General features: G+C 40.6%; 1 protein-coding gene across 1 annotated transcript in view; it reads right to left on the bottom strand.

Moving 5' to 3' along the window:
• Adgrv1 (adhesion G protein-coupled receptor V1) overlaps positions 1–16891 on the bottom strand; it is a 504170-nt gene that overhangs the window by 341156 nt on the left and 146123 nt on the right. Inside the window, exons 61-67 of the mRNA XM_085830825.1 lie at positions 14464–14628; positions 7908–8025; positions 5464–5584; positions 4378–4516; positions 4032–4217; positions 3525–3757; positions 1644–1792 (exon numbers count right to left, since the gene is read on the bottom strand). Of these exons, the coding sequence (XP_085686951.1) occupies positions 1644–1792; positions 3525–3757; positions 4032–4217; positions 4378–4516; positions 5464–5584; positions 7908–8025; positions 14464–14628 (1111 nt within the window). The remainder of the gene's footprint in view (positions 1–1643; positions 1793–3524; positions 3758–4031; positions 4218–4377; positions 4517–5463; positions 5585–7907; positions 8026–14463; positions 14629–16891) is intronic.

Raw genomic sequence — 16891 nt, 5'->3', positions numbered from 1 at the left:
TAAAAAAACATCAACATCAATGCTTGATTTCAATTTAAAAATTCAAATTTAAATTTTAAATTAAAAAGGTATCCATTACCAAAAACTTCCTCTCAGCAACAGTGAATTAATGAGAAATGGGTAAATGGAGGAAAAGTCCTATTATTTCTCGATGTAAAAATACAGCATCCCTTTACCAGAAATGAGCGGAAATTCACAAAATAGCTTATGTGATAAGCCATGGCTTATCCAAAAAGGCCTTAGGAAGTGCACAGAAGGACAGTCTTGTTGAACTTGCAAGATAGCTAGACAAAGAATCTGGGTAGAGGCACTAAAGCCAATAAATCATTTGTGGAAACAAGGTATTATGTTTACTTTTAAATTATACTATAGTCTACCTTTGAATAAAGGCATATCCTAGGAAGGTAGCCATCTCTTTCTGCCTGGAAAGAAATGTAACCACATATTCTGTGTCCTGATTTTATGGTAAAGGGGAATTGTAACATTGGGCAAGCCTGAGAAGAGCTGAAGACAACATCAAGTGCTCAGATATTATCTACAGCTACAGAACAGTTAAATGTTCATCTCCAGGGTGGTTATTCACTACAGAGTAAATAAACACTAGATAAACATTACATTTACATACATTTGGAAGGTTTTCTTTAAAATATATTTTAGATTTATTTAATTTTTATTCATGCGTATGGATCTTTGAATATGTAAACTGCCCAGAAGCCAGAAGAGGGCATCAGATCCCCAGGAGCTGGAATCCAGCAGTGTGAGTCAGTTATCCAGGTTTGCAAGAGCAATGTGCTGTTTGGTTTCTGTCGAACTGACACAACCTGGACATATCTGGGAAGAGAAGTTTTTTGAGAAGATGGCTCCATAAGACTGGCCTTAGGCAAATCTGTGGGGCATTGTCTTGATTAATGATGTGTCTGAGCATCCCCAGCATGTAAGCGTTGTCACCCCTGGGCAGGTGGTCCCAGATCATAAAAGAAGGCAAACTGAGCAAACCCGGAGGAGCAAACCCGCTGCTTTGGGCTTGCTCCTCCAGGGCTTCTGGGTCAGTTCCTGACTCTGAGTGAGGCGCAAGCCCGGAGCATCGCTCCTCCGTGGCTTCTGGGTCAGTTCCTGACTCTGAGTGAGGAGCAAGCCCGGAGCACTGCTCCTCCAGGGCTTCTGGGTCAGTTCTTGACTCTGGGTTCCTGCCTTGAACTCCTTCCGGCTCTGACTTCAGGATGGCAGGCTATACTTTATAAGATGAAATAAACAAACCCTTTCCACCCCATGCTGCTCCTGGCCACAATGCTTTATCTCTGTAATAGAAATCTAACTAAGACAACACCAAATAGCAACGACTCTTAACTACTGAGCCGTTTCTCTAGCCCCTTAACGATGCTTTAAACAGACATATTTTAATAATCTTTAAGGTTTAAACATCATTTTTTTTTCTAAGCCAAGTAACAATTTGGCTTTGTAAAACACAAAGAGATTCAAGGCTACGTAAAAGTAACTGAAAATATATTTTTAAATGTAAACATACAAACGCAGGGGAATTTTTTTGTAATCACACCAAAACAATTTGCATATAAGAATCCTGATTCCTTTGCAATTGAGAAAATGTTGTGACAGTTCAGTTCAGAGAAGCCAACTAAGCTCACCTGAGATGTCAGTGTACTTTGGATCAAATTCAATGATGCCTTCTGCATTATCATTTTTCATTATTATGATTCGAACAATGGAGATGTTCCCAATTTCAGGAGGTTGATCTATCTGAAGTCCATTCTCTTGGATGGTAAAATCATACCCTCTTGCAAAGGAAACAGAAGTTAAAGCACAACAAACCAAAATATCAAGACATACATGGGTAGTATGAACATAAAATTCTTTTCAGCTCCTGCATCTTAGTTCTCTTGCACTGACTCTGCTATACAACTGCACCGTGAGCCCACAGTCTCATGCATGCTTAGAGAATGCTGTTCCTCAACCCTGGAACTGTCTTAGACGGCCATAGTACTAAGGCTGCCGTGTGTGAAATGATGTTTAAAATAAATACTGGCTTCCAAGTATTGGTGCTTATATGAAACACAAAATAATAAAAATTATAAGCTTGGACAAAATACAAATAGCAAGAGTATAAAGAGATGTAAATTAACCATCATACATTATCAGTTTACTTGTATAACAACGTATTTCTGCAAAAGACCTTTTCAGATTGATTTCCCCATCAAACAAGCTTTGACTGCCATGCCTTAGAGCATTTCAGTTCCTAAAGTAAAAGAATTTTCAAAAAAACACTAAACAATTCCAATCCTTCCTTCAATTCCCAAATTCTTTGCATTTGGTGTTCATGGGCTACCCTGTGCTGAAAGGGTGAAAACTGCTAAATAAGATGGCTCGGAAGAGAATTCAGAGAGAGGGAACCAAGGGGATACACATTACTGGGGAAGCAACTGTCCTATCAGCATCCTGAGAGTAGCCTGAGATTAGACTCAGGACCTACCAAAGTAGCAGGTCTCTTAACTGAGAGGCAAAACAGCAAACACTGCTTCCTTTTTGTATCAAAGGAATTGTTATTTGCAAGCAAAAACTATTAGAATTCATGTGGAAATTTATCATTGGAAGGACAGCCAAGAAGGCAAAATCTCCAAGTCCTGATCTCCAAGACAAAGCACAGGCTGCTGTCTCCTGCGGGGGAACTACTGTCTCCAACATGCCTTCACTTAAGGGAGACTGCGCGGCTGGAAGAACTTAAGTCCCACTGCCAGATACTGTATCAGATCTTGTAAAGGAACGATATGATGTTTATGTGAACTCAAAATATATCTTTCCATTTCTTAGGTAAGAGAATACATACTCTTACCTATGTTTCTGAGTGAAATACTGAATTAGGAAAAATTGAAACATGAAATCTATATTTAACTAATGAATATATGTTTTAATATATAAACAAACTTTGAGAATTCTCAGAATTCACGCACTATTCTAGGGGAAGGCCCTGCACGGGGTCCTTTACCGGGGTGATGATAAGACTGACCACCTTAGCCAAGAGCAGCTGCCAATGCCTCCTGATGTCAATCAATCCGGCTCCAGGGAAGGATGGGCCTCAGAATGACGAAGTCTGATTCATCGTTGACAGCATGCTACACCAGTTTGCTTAACTACCATTCAAATTGTTCTCCGGTTTGAAACTGCTACTGGACAAGAATCTATCTCATTTACCAACAGAGAAGACAGCACGGCCTTCAGGATACCAAGGAGAGCTGCCCCCCACTCCTATTCTTCGTGGGTACAGAAATGGGATAGGCAATTCTTGCCACCCCATCCTACGACTGCTCTCACTGTCAGGAATTGTGGGATGGCATATCGCCATCAATGCTCTGGCTTTGCTGGGTGAATCCACATAACAGGACCATTTTCTCTCAGCAGGGAAGTAGGGGGAGGAATAAAGTTTAGACAATGATGAAAACCATAGTCATTCAGTCCTGGCCTGAAGTCTCCCCTTTCCCTCTCCTTCCTCCCCTTCCTTCCCTCATCTTTACCTTCCCTGGAGGTCCACTCTTGTAATGGCAAGAATGAATTCCTCAGGGCCTTCAGGAAGGTTGTCATCAAGAATGTCAATGTACAGACTTTTCATCTTCTCTCTGGCTTCAAAGAGTAGCTCCCCTGAAGCGGGAACAAAGTCCCAGCCTGCCTCAGCCGTCCTGCTACCTGTCTCATACAAGACTCGTGCACGTCCAAAGGAGCCGCCTGAGCGGACAACTGTGACATTAACCTAGGAGAAAATTGCTTACCTGTTCAATTTGCATCTTCAACCCACTGCACAAATCATCTCTAATTATCCTATTTACTAGGATTATGTGGGAATTAAATTCTATAAAATTATAGTAATCACATTATAATAACAATACAAGGAAAAATTAATCTATGGGGGGGGGAAGTTTTAGAAAAGGAACAACAACAACAAAAACCAAACAAATAAACCGCATTTTAAGGACCTCTCCCCATACTAGCAACAGCAGATGGAGCTTCTGCAGTCCACACCATACCCTCTGTGCTGCTTCGGAAACGTGAAGCTGCTCATGTGAAAATGAGAACCGGCCATAGGGAGAGTCACTGGCCACCATGGTGATGCGGGCGCTGACACTGGCTTCATTCAGCATCCCACTCTCACTGATTTCAGTGAGCTGAAACTCATAGTGACACTTCTCCTCTGGGATGTCATCATTCAAAGCCTGGAGAAGGTTTTAAAAAAAAAGCCATTCTGTCCTACACATAGAAACAATAGAAACAGCCATAGATTCTATAAACTCCCTCCAATCACACACACACACATGCACACACACACACACACATGCACACACAAGGGATAACAGAAGGCAGCTGCACTGGTACCTGAATAACTACTGTGGCAGCAGACTGTCCATCCAGCATCGTCAGTTGTCCTGATGTCTCCACAAACTCCCCCCTGGAAGGAGGCAATATCCTCCAGTTCACTGTGATCTCCCCTGAAACCCCTGGGCCACGAACAAGGCTACAACAGTACATGGACATGTATTCAGTATATTCTTAATTAATCATCTTAAGCCAATTTTCACTTATTGCAAGAATATTATGACTTTAAATAGCCTTACCCATCAATTGTAAATCAGGCAGAAATCTTAGAATTCCCTAGAATTCCTAAGCTAAAAGTGAACACTAAGCCTGATTCACAGATTTTTTTAACACTTACATACAATATGAGTAGCATAACAGATCCTCTAAAGAACAGAGACACTATGCTCCACACATAGAAAGACTCGAGGAAAAGGAGGACTGGATAATTCAGGGGGCCTCTGTGCAGACTACAGACCTCTCAAGTCAAACGCAGCTGCATCATTGGTGGCTGCTGCTCCATTTGCCATTAGAAAATGTGGAGAGACAAACTTGCCCACAATCCTATAAATTTACTCGTGTGGTAGGATCTGATTTGAGAATCCACAGAATCAAGTTTATAGAGAAAGTAACACCTTGTGTGTGAGATGACAGAATGGGACTGTCTTTTTTTACCCTCATGGACTTTGCAACCCATCCCTGTAACTCATCCCTGAGTGAACAGGGCTACTTGTGATCAGACTTCAGGTCAGCTCAGGAGAAAGCTTTTAGTTTGTACCTTAAGTCTGTTCTATTCTCCACACAATGCTAACCAATATGTACGTTGATAATGCATACTAATGCATGCTTAAGAATGATGCTGTAGGCCGTTGTGTCTCAACCTTCCTAATGCTGCAAACATTTAATGCAGTTCCTCATGCTGTTGGTGACCCCCAACCATAAAATTATTTGGTTGCTCTTTCATAACTGTCATTTTCCTATTGTTATGAATCTACATGTCAATATCTGATGTGCAGGATATCTGACATGCATCCCCCAAGGTGGTCACGACCCAGAGGTTGAGAACTGCTGCTCTAGGCAACTTAAATAAAATCACAGAATCCTCACTCAATGGTGGCAGTGCCATTGTATGTGGCTGAGGGTTCCCCAATAATGATGTGTCTAGAGGATGAAGCAATTCCAACTTCTGATATGCTCTTATCTCCTCGGATGATGACTGATGCTCTACCTGCATTGAAGATAAGATAGCCCATGTTGCGGCAAACATGCAGATGCACACAAACCGCTAAACAATTAAATGCAGATGACAATAATCACTGGCAGGTATTGGTTTCCACCTTTCACCAGGAGGAGATCAGCTCTGGTGCCTTTCCAGCCCTTCCTGCAATCACACTTGCAGAAGAGGGCAGGAAAAGCCTGGCCAAACCCCATTCTCACTGCCTGGTAAGCAAGCAAGCTATCCTCTACCACATGCATGAAGTGATTCACCATATCTTTGTTCACTGGGTGGGTTTGTCAGTAGCCTCAGGAGCAAAAGCAAGAATTATTGAGAGCATTTTCCCTTCCTTCTCTCTCTCTCTCTCTCTCTCTCTCTCTCTCTCTGTCTGTCTCTCTCTCCCTCTCTCTCTCTTCCTGTCTTCCTCCCTTCCTCTCTTTTTTTTCTTTGTTTCTTTGTTTCTTTCTTTTATCTTTCTTTTTCTTTCTTTTTTTGTTATCTTATAACTTTATTTTTGACCAATGATCATTTAGGTTATCTATGTCAATATTTGTGATTATTACTTAAATTTATTGGCAATCATGTAATATTCTATTCAATACATGAAATGACTTGATGTTTGGTTTGCCTCCAGTGTGGATCAATCTGATAGATGGTTTAGAAACTTCTGTCAACTCTTCTGGGGAAATAGGTGCAATGCTTTTTTTCTTCCAATAATTATTTTATCGATTCACTTTATATCCAGACTGCAGCCCCACTGCCCCCAGCTCCCCTCACATAGCTCTGCCCCCTTCCCCCTTCTCTTCTCTGAAAAGGGGGAAGACACTCTCCTGGGTACCAAGCCACTTCAGTCCTAGAGCCTTGCTTAGCATGGAGTTTCCAGGTTATAAAAGGATGGTGTCACAATAAGCAAATTTATAATTTTAAATATTTCCCATCCTTTTTGTTGTTATTATTATTCATAGCACAATGAAATCATTTAATGCCTGTCTTCCTATGAATATATAAAAATTGGGATACTTGTATGAAATATTAAAAGAGACAAGAGATTAATTTTAGATAAAAGCATGTAGACTTAGACTATACTAATCACACTTCATGTGTTAAATTTTAAAATTATGCAACATATGTTTGCTAAAAACATATAGAAATTATAATCAATCAAGCATCACTACCAGCATTTCAAGGTAATAATTATAAATTCATATAAGAACATAATATTAGATTATATTGAGCATGGAGCATGTACACCAATTTTGTAACACAGCAAATATCTGTGCAATTAAATTTCTTGGGCTGCCGGGAGGTGGTGGCGCACACCTTTAATCCCAGCACTTGGGAGGCAGAAACAGGCGGATTTCTGAGTTCGAGGCCAGCCTGGTCTACAGAGTGAGTTCCAGGACAGCCAAGGCTACACAGAGAAACCCTGTCTCGAAAAACCAAAAAAAGGGAAAGAATCCTTGGGCTTGGAGAGATGGTCTAGAAGTTAAGAGTGCTTCTAGCTCTTACAAATGGCCAAGTTTCTGTGCCAGTATTCTCAACCAGCAACTCATAAAGGCTATAAACTCCAGTTCAAGGGGATCCAATGCCCTCTTTCGGCTTCCATGGGCACCTTTGCTCATGTCTGTACACCAACACACACACAAGCACATGCACACATACTCATTTGCATACATACACATAAACTAAATTAACTGGTTTAAAAATAATTCTTGGGTCTGAAAGATGGCTCAGAACTTCAGAGCATGGGTATCTTACAGAGAACCAGAGTTCAGTTCACAACTCCTATGTAGGGCAGCTCCTAACTCAAGGTAACGGCAGTCCCAGGAAGAGCGAACTCCTCTGCCCTACGGAGTCACCCTCACTCACGTGCACACATCCACAGGAACGCATATACACAAGAGTTAACTAAATTTTTCAATTAATTTTAATTAAAAATTAATTATTTTTATTTTAGTTCAATGAAGAATTTTTCTGCTTACTGCTGTTTGATCACTTAGTGCTCATGTTTTATTTTATAAGCATGAGTAGAGTGAAGAACTTTATTTTAAAACAAAAAGCCAACAGTATAGGATCTTTGACCTGTGACCATATAAATCATATATATTATATCATAAAGATATAATTTTAATAAATTCATTTATTGTTTTATAATACAATAGTTATAATTTATTGTAGTGTATTATAATTTTAAAAACTTCCTAGACTGTAGAGTAAAAATATACCTCTACACTGAAGCACACTTTTAAAAGTTATAAAACTTAGCATTGCCTATCTTTGTGACTACTTCTTTTTAGAAATACATAGCTTCAAAACCTCTGTGAATTTTTCTTACCTTTCACTGGAGATATTTCTACCTCATCAGCAGCTATCAGCTCAATAATGAAGCGCCTGTCTTCCCCCAACATGCCGTCCTTAAGTGTGTGCAATATAACAGACTTCTGGGATTCAGTCTACATTAAACAAGCAAAAAAAAAAAAAATTTTCAAGATCAACAAAAGTCAACTTCTAAATGTTTTCATTAGAAAGGTGAGACATTTGTGCTTCTTAAGATGCCATTTTATCACCTACAATTCTGAATTACATCCAGGAAGAATTGCAATAAATATTAGCTCTGAATTCTATTTTACTTTCTTGAGGGGAAAAGTGAAAAGTAAACAAAACAACAACAAAAACCAAAAACCACAACTGTTAAATGTATTGAAAATTTTCCATCATTGAAAATCCAAACTTGTAGAGCTAATTGTCCACATCCCAAAGAGTCAAGGGGTGGAGCTGATGCTCACAGGACACAGCAGCCTGCATTCGAGGGAGAGAACATTTCATAGCTGCAGTCTGCAGCCCTTGGGATGTGTGCAGCACACCACCACTGGGAAAGCTTCCAGCATCCTTCATCAGTGCCAGGTTGGTGGCCCCTTCCTAGTTGGCAATACTGTCTGGGAACAGCCATGCGACTGACCTATGAGAGAATAGAGTCTCTACCCAGAAGCCTGCTGCTCTGTTACAACTTTCAGTGTCCATTAATTCGTAACTTTGATGTTTTATTTTACTGTTTTCATGCACATCTTGCTTGTTTCTTACTGAATTTATTCCTGAATACTTTACATTTTTCCAATACTAATTTTTATCTCTAATGCTAAGTCACAAAATGTTACTTCATGTGTCAATAAATGTTTTCTTGTACCCCCAAATGCAGCTTGCATTCATCCCACATTTGTAGCCCTATGTGCTGGAGGGCACACAGCACTTCAGGTTTTTATATTCTTTTTGTCCCGTTTGTCTCTCCATCTCAGCTGCACTTTTCGGGCCTGTCCCTCTTGTCTGTCACCGTGCACACTGCTTCTGGTGTTCTCTGTGGCATACATGCTGCATTGCCCTCCATGAGTTCCATTCATCCTTTGATTGTTATGGACATTCCATTGTTTGTATTTACAATTTTATGTTCATTTAACTGGCTACTTACTATGTTAATAAATGCTGCCACGAAAATTCTTATATTTATCCTTATGTTTGTGTGAAGACGTTTCTCTGAGTTTGCCCTGTTGATTTGCCATCTGTACTGGCTAGTTTTGTGTCAACTTGACACAGCTGGAGTTATCACAGAGAAAGGAGCTTCAGTTGAGGAAATGCCTCCATGAGATACAACTGTCAGGCATTTTCTCAATTAGTGATCAAGGGGGAAAAGGCCCCTTGTGGGTGGGACCATCTCTGGGCTGGTAGTCTTGGTTCTATAAGAGAGCAGGCTGAGCAAGCCAGGGGAAGCAAGCCAGTAAAGAACATCCCTCCATGGCCTCTGCATCAGCTCCTGCTCCCTGACCTGCTTGAGTTCCAGTCCTGACTTCTTTCAGTGATCAACAGCAATGTGGAAATGTAAGCTGAATAAACCCTTTCCTCCCCAACTTGCTTTTTGGTCATGATGTTTGTGCAGGAATAGAAACCCTGACTAAGACAAATTGGTACCAGCAGAGTAGGGTATTCCTGTGACAACCTGACCATGTTTTGGGGAGGACTGTGGAAGGACTTTGGAACTTTGGGCTTGAAGATCCATTCGTTGTTAAGAGCTCTGTCAGATGTTGTGTAGGCGCTTGGAAGATAATGTTGAGAACAATACAGAGGATGGAGGCCTGAGTTGTGAAATTTCAGAGGGAAGATTAAAGACTCTTTTCAGGGCCATTTCTGTTTTGATTGTGAAGATTCTGTACTTCTGGTTAGCTGGGACTGAAGAGTCAGCTGTGATTAACAAGATACCAGAACTACTAAAGCAAAAACTTTGCATTACTGGGACTATTGATGCTGGTTAGCTGGAGCTAAGAAATTAGCGGTGATTAAGAAGAGACCAGCATCGTTGAGGTGACATCTTCTGGGAAGTGTTTTCTGAAAGTACAAAGAGGCTGTGTTCCAGAGATAGCCATGGTTGTACTCCTGTTGCAGCGGGACTTGGTAATGTGTAAGGGTCACCCAGGTGGTACTGGTTTTGAAGGCATGAAGGGGTCACACAGAGCAGCTGAGGCTCGGCACTGTGAGAGGCCATGGAAGGCCATTGGTGAAGGTGCAGCCTCAGTTGCAATTGAAGGCCCAGGACTGAAGGGGTCATGCAGTGTTTTGGAGATGCCAGTACCATGAGATGACCACCAAGAGCAGCAGTAGCAGTGGAGTACAGGCATCTGGAGCCTAGAGGATGACATATGTGCTACAAAGGGCATGGCTGGAGAAGTGACCCAAGCCCTTGGAGGAGCCCAGAAGATCATGAGTTGGATCCCAGACATTGGATGGTTGGAGATTGATTTTTGCTTTTGATTGTGACTGTGCCCTGATATTTTCCCTCTTGAAGGAAGAAACTATTTTAGTGGAGCCCACAGTTAAGAGACTTTTAATTGTAAAAAGACTTTGGATTTTTAAAAGAGATGGATATTTTAAAGAGATTGAAATTTTAAGAATATGTAAAGACTGTGGGACGTTTAAAGTTATTTAGATCTTGGGGATGAATAAGAATGTAAGGGTTGAGGTTTACTAGTGATGTGTTTGTGTGTCAAATTGACAAGGGGTCAATTGTACTGGCTAGTTTTGTGTCAACTTGACACAGCTGGAGTTATCACAGAGAAACGAGTTTCAGCTGAGGAAATGCCTCCATGAGATACAACTGTCAGGCATTTTCTCAATTAGTGATCAAGGGGGAAAAGGCCCCTTGTGGGTGGGACCATCTCTAGGCTGGTAGTCTTGGTTCTATAAGAGAGCAGGCTGAGCAAGCCAGGGGAAGCAAGCCAGTAAAAAACATCCCTCCATGGCCTCTGCATCAGCTCCTGCTCCCTGACCTGCTTGAGTTCCAGTCCTGACTTCTTTCAGTGATCAACAGCAATGTGGAAGTGTAAGCTGAATAAACCCTTTCCTCCCCAACTTGCTTCTTGGTCATGATGTTTGTGCAGGAATAGAAACCCTGACTAAGAAATCATCCCTAGACAGTAAGTTGGCCTGTTCTCTAAAACTTATTTGCAACCTTAAATCAACTTCTGGAGTGTTTTTTTGTTGTTTCTAAATACATGAGTATTATAGCAAACCTAGAGTTGTTCTAACATGTTTTTGTGTTAACAACTATATCCCAAACCTGAGTACAGTTTATCTGACACACAAAGCTTCTGCCACCTCACATCACAGCCAATTCCTACAATACACTGGGGGTTGCTTTAGGCAGTGAAGTCACGAGTACATAAATGAGGAAAACTGATTTTGAACAGACTATTAAAAGGACAATTGTTTACATTATGAGGTAAAACAAGTTAGTTTTCTTGTCTTTCCTCAGCAGGGATTGTATAAAATATAAAAGCTGAATGCCCCGTCATTCCCCTTGCTGTCAGATAGGAAAACATCAGGCATCTTGCCAGAGGGATACAAATACAGCTCAGTGGGTAGGTACACTGGGAAATGCACGGGAGCTCAGACTCACTGAATCATAAGATTCTACTATACTCTGTACGCTCGCACGGTCCTCGAACTTATTACATGCAAAGGTTTTTCATGTCACAGAGTCTCCAGTTCTCAATAGAACAAAGTCACTGAAAGCAGGGGAAGGAAGTCATTCCAAGTCAATAGCTGTGTAATGCTGGTTACAAACGGTAACAATGAATGCCGGGCACAAAGACGTAATGAGGACGATTTGTGCGGTGAGCTTAGAAAAATTCTCCTAGAGATTCAAATTATACTTAAGTACAACGTTTCTAAACAACTCTTCCCCTAAACCCTCAAGAAATCCTCCATAAATTAATCAAGAATTTCCAAAGATATTTGATCATGGAAAAGTTTCCCTTAAATTTTTCATTATTCACATTCTACACAAAAACTGTATGGAGCAGCAACTTGGGAATAACCTCTGTGGGTGATTTCAGAGAGACAGGAATATAAACTATTTGTTTGCTTTGGAGATTCAAAGTTATTAAACTTTAAGCACACAATGTAGGAAAGATGAATGTCACTACACTAAGGTGGCAAGCTGCTATTTTCATAGACTCTTTACAAATATCACCTATTTTATTAAGTACTTGAAAACTGTCCGCAAATTAGCGTGCTCACAAATACAATGTCTTCATCCCTCACACCTTGCCTTTGTTAAACACTGTTGTTCTCATTTGTACTTTGGAAACCAAATATCATCAGCATTAACAAATTTATGAAGATCCACATGGTATGAAATGGTAGGAAGACAATTTCAAGTAGCCTCACTACACGTAAAATCTGTCCAAGGTTACTTCCAATATTACAAAAAAAAAAAAAAAACAAAAAACAAAAAAAAAAAACAGAAAGAAAACGCCACACGATTGAAAGGAAATGAAGCTGATAAAATTAATGTAAATGCAGGTGACCTAAGCAATCTGTCATAGTGCAGAATACATGACAGAATTGAAGAGAAGAGAGCACCAAGCAAATGGCGTGAACTTCGGACAGATAAGAAATCTCAGAACTACCAAAACCACGGTGGTACCGAGAGACCCGGGGGGTGTGCAGGTGCCAGCAGTGAAGGCTGAGAAAAGGGATGCGTTCACCCACCTTTCTGAGGCAAGAGATTTGTTTAACATGGAAAGTAAATGTTTAGTTTAAACCACAGTATGGAACAACAAGTTATGGAACAGATTGCGGAGCACAAATTGCATGTGTGGAGGAGAAGGTACATAATGTTTTGGAAGGATTAAGAGAAGCTATCAATAGCGGTTCTTATAGGAGGCGTGGGGAGAAGGCCCTTGTTTATCATCCTTCTGTGCTGTTGAATTTTATACCCAGAGCACATGCTTGTTCTGGTTGTTTTGCTAGACTAAAACATAAACATGGAGAGACTTCTGAGCTAAACTAATGCTGGGCTGACTGAGGGAGATGTACCCTCCTTCAAATATATGTGTATGGAGGCACTACAGGAGCACAGGCAATAGAAAGAGACTGGAGCGCTGGGGATGAGTGCACCCCAGGAGTTAGGGACCTCCTAGGAGAACATCAGTTAAAGCTTCAGGCAAGAACTCATGTTTTCCTAGAAGCTGTCACATAATTTTAAAAAATATACACAGACTAGAGAGATGGCTCAACGGTTAAGAGCACCGGCTGCTCTTCCAGAGGTCCTGAGTTCTATCCCCAGCAACCACAGGGTGACTCACAATGGGGTCTGATGCCCTCTGATGGCACTCAGGTGTACATGCAGATAGAGTACTCATACATAAAATAAATAAATCTTAAAAAAATAAAAATATATATGTTCCTTATAAAATGCAGCTCACATTACAAGAGAACAGCTCTATATAATACACACAACTGTATATGAATGACAATCTTAAGGATGCCATTGCAGAGAGGACCCTCACCCCCATGACTGCCTATTGTGAGATTGAGGCAAAGAACTTATGCAAAAGGGCAAGAGTTCCCAAGAGCAGCATAATCCACAGGTAAACATGGCATCCGTGCAGCCGAGGAAACTGGGTTGTCTTCTCAGACTGAAAGGGAGTAGAGAAGAAAATGTCCCTGCCAGCCCGAAAATCCAATCTACATCCTCGGCATACTTCCTTTCTTCTCTCTTTTCCCCAAGGACTGTTTTCCTTCTAATAACATACCCTAACAAACATTCCTAAGAAGTTTTCAGCTAAGAGAAAAGCTTGAGAGGGAAGGAGGACTCTTGGGAGCGAGACGATGCTAGGCATTCAAGGGCCACAGGAATGGGCAGAAAGCAAAGAAGACAAATGGTAAGCAGAAACCTAGCACCAATAGACCAGCAGAAGGAAGAGGAGGGATGTGCAGAGCAAGCTCTCCTTCAGCCTGTCCCTAACGCACATCTCTGTAGTGGCTGCCTGAGGCATTATCTCAATCACACTATCCAAGCGTCAATGTCTTTAAAAATCTAAGTCTGTAAGTCTGATGTTTTCTTTGAGAGTATGAGATTATGACTCACTATTAACATGTGGACTGGATGTCTGTAGAGTTGACATTGTCTTGGAGATGCTATCCATGTTTTGAATCACTGTAGAAGTTCTACACAGTTAGGGTGGTAAAAGACCAATTTCAAAAGAAAATAGACCATCAGACTCAGTGATAACATATAAAGAATGGCTGCAGAAAGGCTGGCTTTGGGGATGACACTGGGACGAGCGGTTAGTCTGGCCGACTCAACCTTCAATCAGGAGAGGAATGTGACAGAAAGGCACTTTGGACTGTGACAGAGGCAGGGTCTGAAGTATGCAATCTGATCCCTACTTCCCTATCCCTCCTGCTTTTCCCCCTTGTCTACTCTCATTCTCTCTCAATGTACATGGATTTTAAAAAATACAAATATTGAACACGAGCATGTGAAATCATAAGCAATACCTCAAGGCTCGGTGAAAAAAAGCAAGATAAATGTTAAAGGAGTTCAGAGGCGACTATACCTCATCAAAGTATAGTGTTCCATTCAAAGGACTGAGGTCATCTTTGGCCTTCTCTTCAATAGCCCAGTGAAGTCGGACAGCTCCTTTTCCTCCTGGGGACCGGACGACTGTCAGTGTCACATATGAATCAGAGTCATCAGACAAAAGTGGTCCATCAACCATTACCTGTAAGAAATAAAATCCAATAAGGTGAACACATTAAAATATGGGAGATAGTACAAGGGAATGCCAGGGCCAAGAAGCAGGAATGGATGGGTAGGGAAGCAGGGTGGGGAGAGGGTATAGGGAACATTCGGGATAGCATTTGAAATTTGAAATGTATATAAAGAAAATATCTAATAAAAATATATATATGGGAGAAACAATCTTACTGGATTGTGATCATTGTAGTTTTGATTTGAGATTCTATTCACAACTTGTTATCATGTGACCACTAAAAGGGTCTCTCAAACCTGTTGCTTTTCTTCCCTACACATTAGGCCAGTTGGTGTTTCAAGTTTCTCTTGAATATTTCCTCTTCTGAGAATCATTTGTGTGTGTGAAAGCAGGCGCATGTGTAACACTATGTATGAATGGTCATCAGAGGACAACCTTGCGCACTGGTCCTTGGCCTTCCACCTTATCTGAGACATGGTCTCTTGTTTGGCCACTGCATACACTAGGCCAGTCAACCAACAAAGTTTCATGGATTCTCCTGTATTCACCTCCCACCTCTCAATAGGGAATGATTTGCATAAGAATGCATACCACCCTCCCACCTCATCCCCCATGGCTCATATATTTGAATGCCTAGATCCTAGTTGGTAGAACCATTTGGGGAAAGGATTAGTAAGTGTGGTCTTGCCAGAGGAGATTATGTCACTATACAAAAACATGGGCTTTGAGGTTTCAAAAGCCCATGCCCCATACCCAGTCTCTCTCTCTCTCTCTCTCTCTCTCTCTCTCTCTCTCTCTCTCTCTCTCTCTCTCTCTCTCTCCTTAGCCCCTCTCTCTGTGCCTCTCCCTTTCTCTCACTCTTTCCTGCATGTGCATTTGATATAACCTCCCAGCTCCTGCTTCAGCGCCATGCCTGCGAGCCTGCTACTGTACTACCCACCATGATGGCCATAGACTCATCCTCTGAAACTACAAACAAAGTTTCCTTTGTTATGGTGTCTCTTTACAACAACAGAAAAATAACTAAGAGAACATAAGAGAACTGGGATTACAAATGAGCCCACTATAGATTTGACTCTTATGTAAGTTCTTAGGATTTGAATTCATATCCTCCCATTGACTCCTCTCCTGAGCCACCTTTCCCCTTATCATAGGAGACTCACAACATTAATTTACTAAGAATAGCATTTCTTCTGCTTAAATGTTATAAAAAGATCTGTTATGGTGGAATTATACATATTCACTATGGACAGAAAAGTCCAATGGAACCTCTAATACTCAGATTTGAAATGTAAATTAATGTTTTCCATTTTGAAGACAAAAATATAACACAATTTGTTTTGTGGTTTTTGGTTTTGTTTTATTTTGTTTTGGTCCACTAGATTTTATGTTAGAATCAGGTTCAGAGATTTGGAGCTAACTGGTATTCATTAAGCATTTATTGTGTTACTTCTTGAATGTAGTTTATTTTATTTAAACCCCAGAAAACATCCAAGAAATCCAGGACATAATGAGAAGACCAATCCCAAGGATAATAAGTGTAGAAGACACTGAAGATTCCCAACTTAAAGGGCCAGGAAATATCTTCAACAAAATTGTAGAATAAAATTTTCCTAGCCTACAGAAAGAGATACCAATGAACATACAAGAAGCCTATAGAACTCCAAACAGACTGGACCAGAAAAGAAATTGCTCCCATTACATAATAACCAAAATGCCAAATGCACTAAACAAAGAAAGAATATTAAAAACAGTAAAGGGAAAAGGTCAAGTAACATATAAAGGCAGACTTATCTGAATTACACCAGACTTTCACCAGAGACAATGAAAGCTAGAAGATCCTAGGCAGATCTTCTAGCAGACCCTAAGAGAACACAAGTGCCAGCCCAGGCTACTATACCCAGCAAAACTCTCAATTACCATAGATGGAGAAAACAAGATACTCCATGACAAAACCAAATTTACACAATATTTTTCCACAAATCCAGCCCTACAAAGGATAATAGATGAAAAACATCAACACAAAGAGGAGAACTATACCCTAAAAGAAGCAAGAATGTAATCTTTCAACAAACCCACACAAATATAATTCCACAAAAATAACAGGAAATAACAATTACTTTTCCTAAATATCTCTTAATATGAAAACTAATATTACCAATATATCCTGATTGATTGAAATTCAAAAATATGAGGAATTAGAAATTTGTTGGCTGTTATCCAGTGGTGTCTGGAATTTGATAATTGGAGAAATAGGTCCAATATTGTACAA

This window comes from Mus caroli, unplaced genomic scaffold (genome assembly GCF_978045245.1).
Source record: "Mus caroli unplaced genomic scaffold, Mus_caroli_1 scaffold_15, whole genome shotgun sequence".
NCBI lineage: Eukaryota > Metazoa > Chordata > Mammalia > Rodentia > Muridae > Mus > Mus caroli.
Note: the sequence above shows the minus strand (reverse complement) of the source record. Positions and strands in the feature narration are given on the sequence as shown.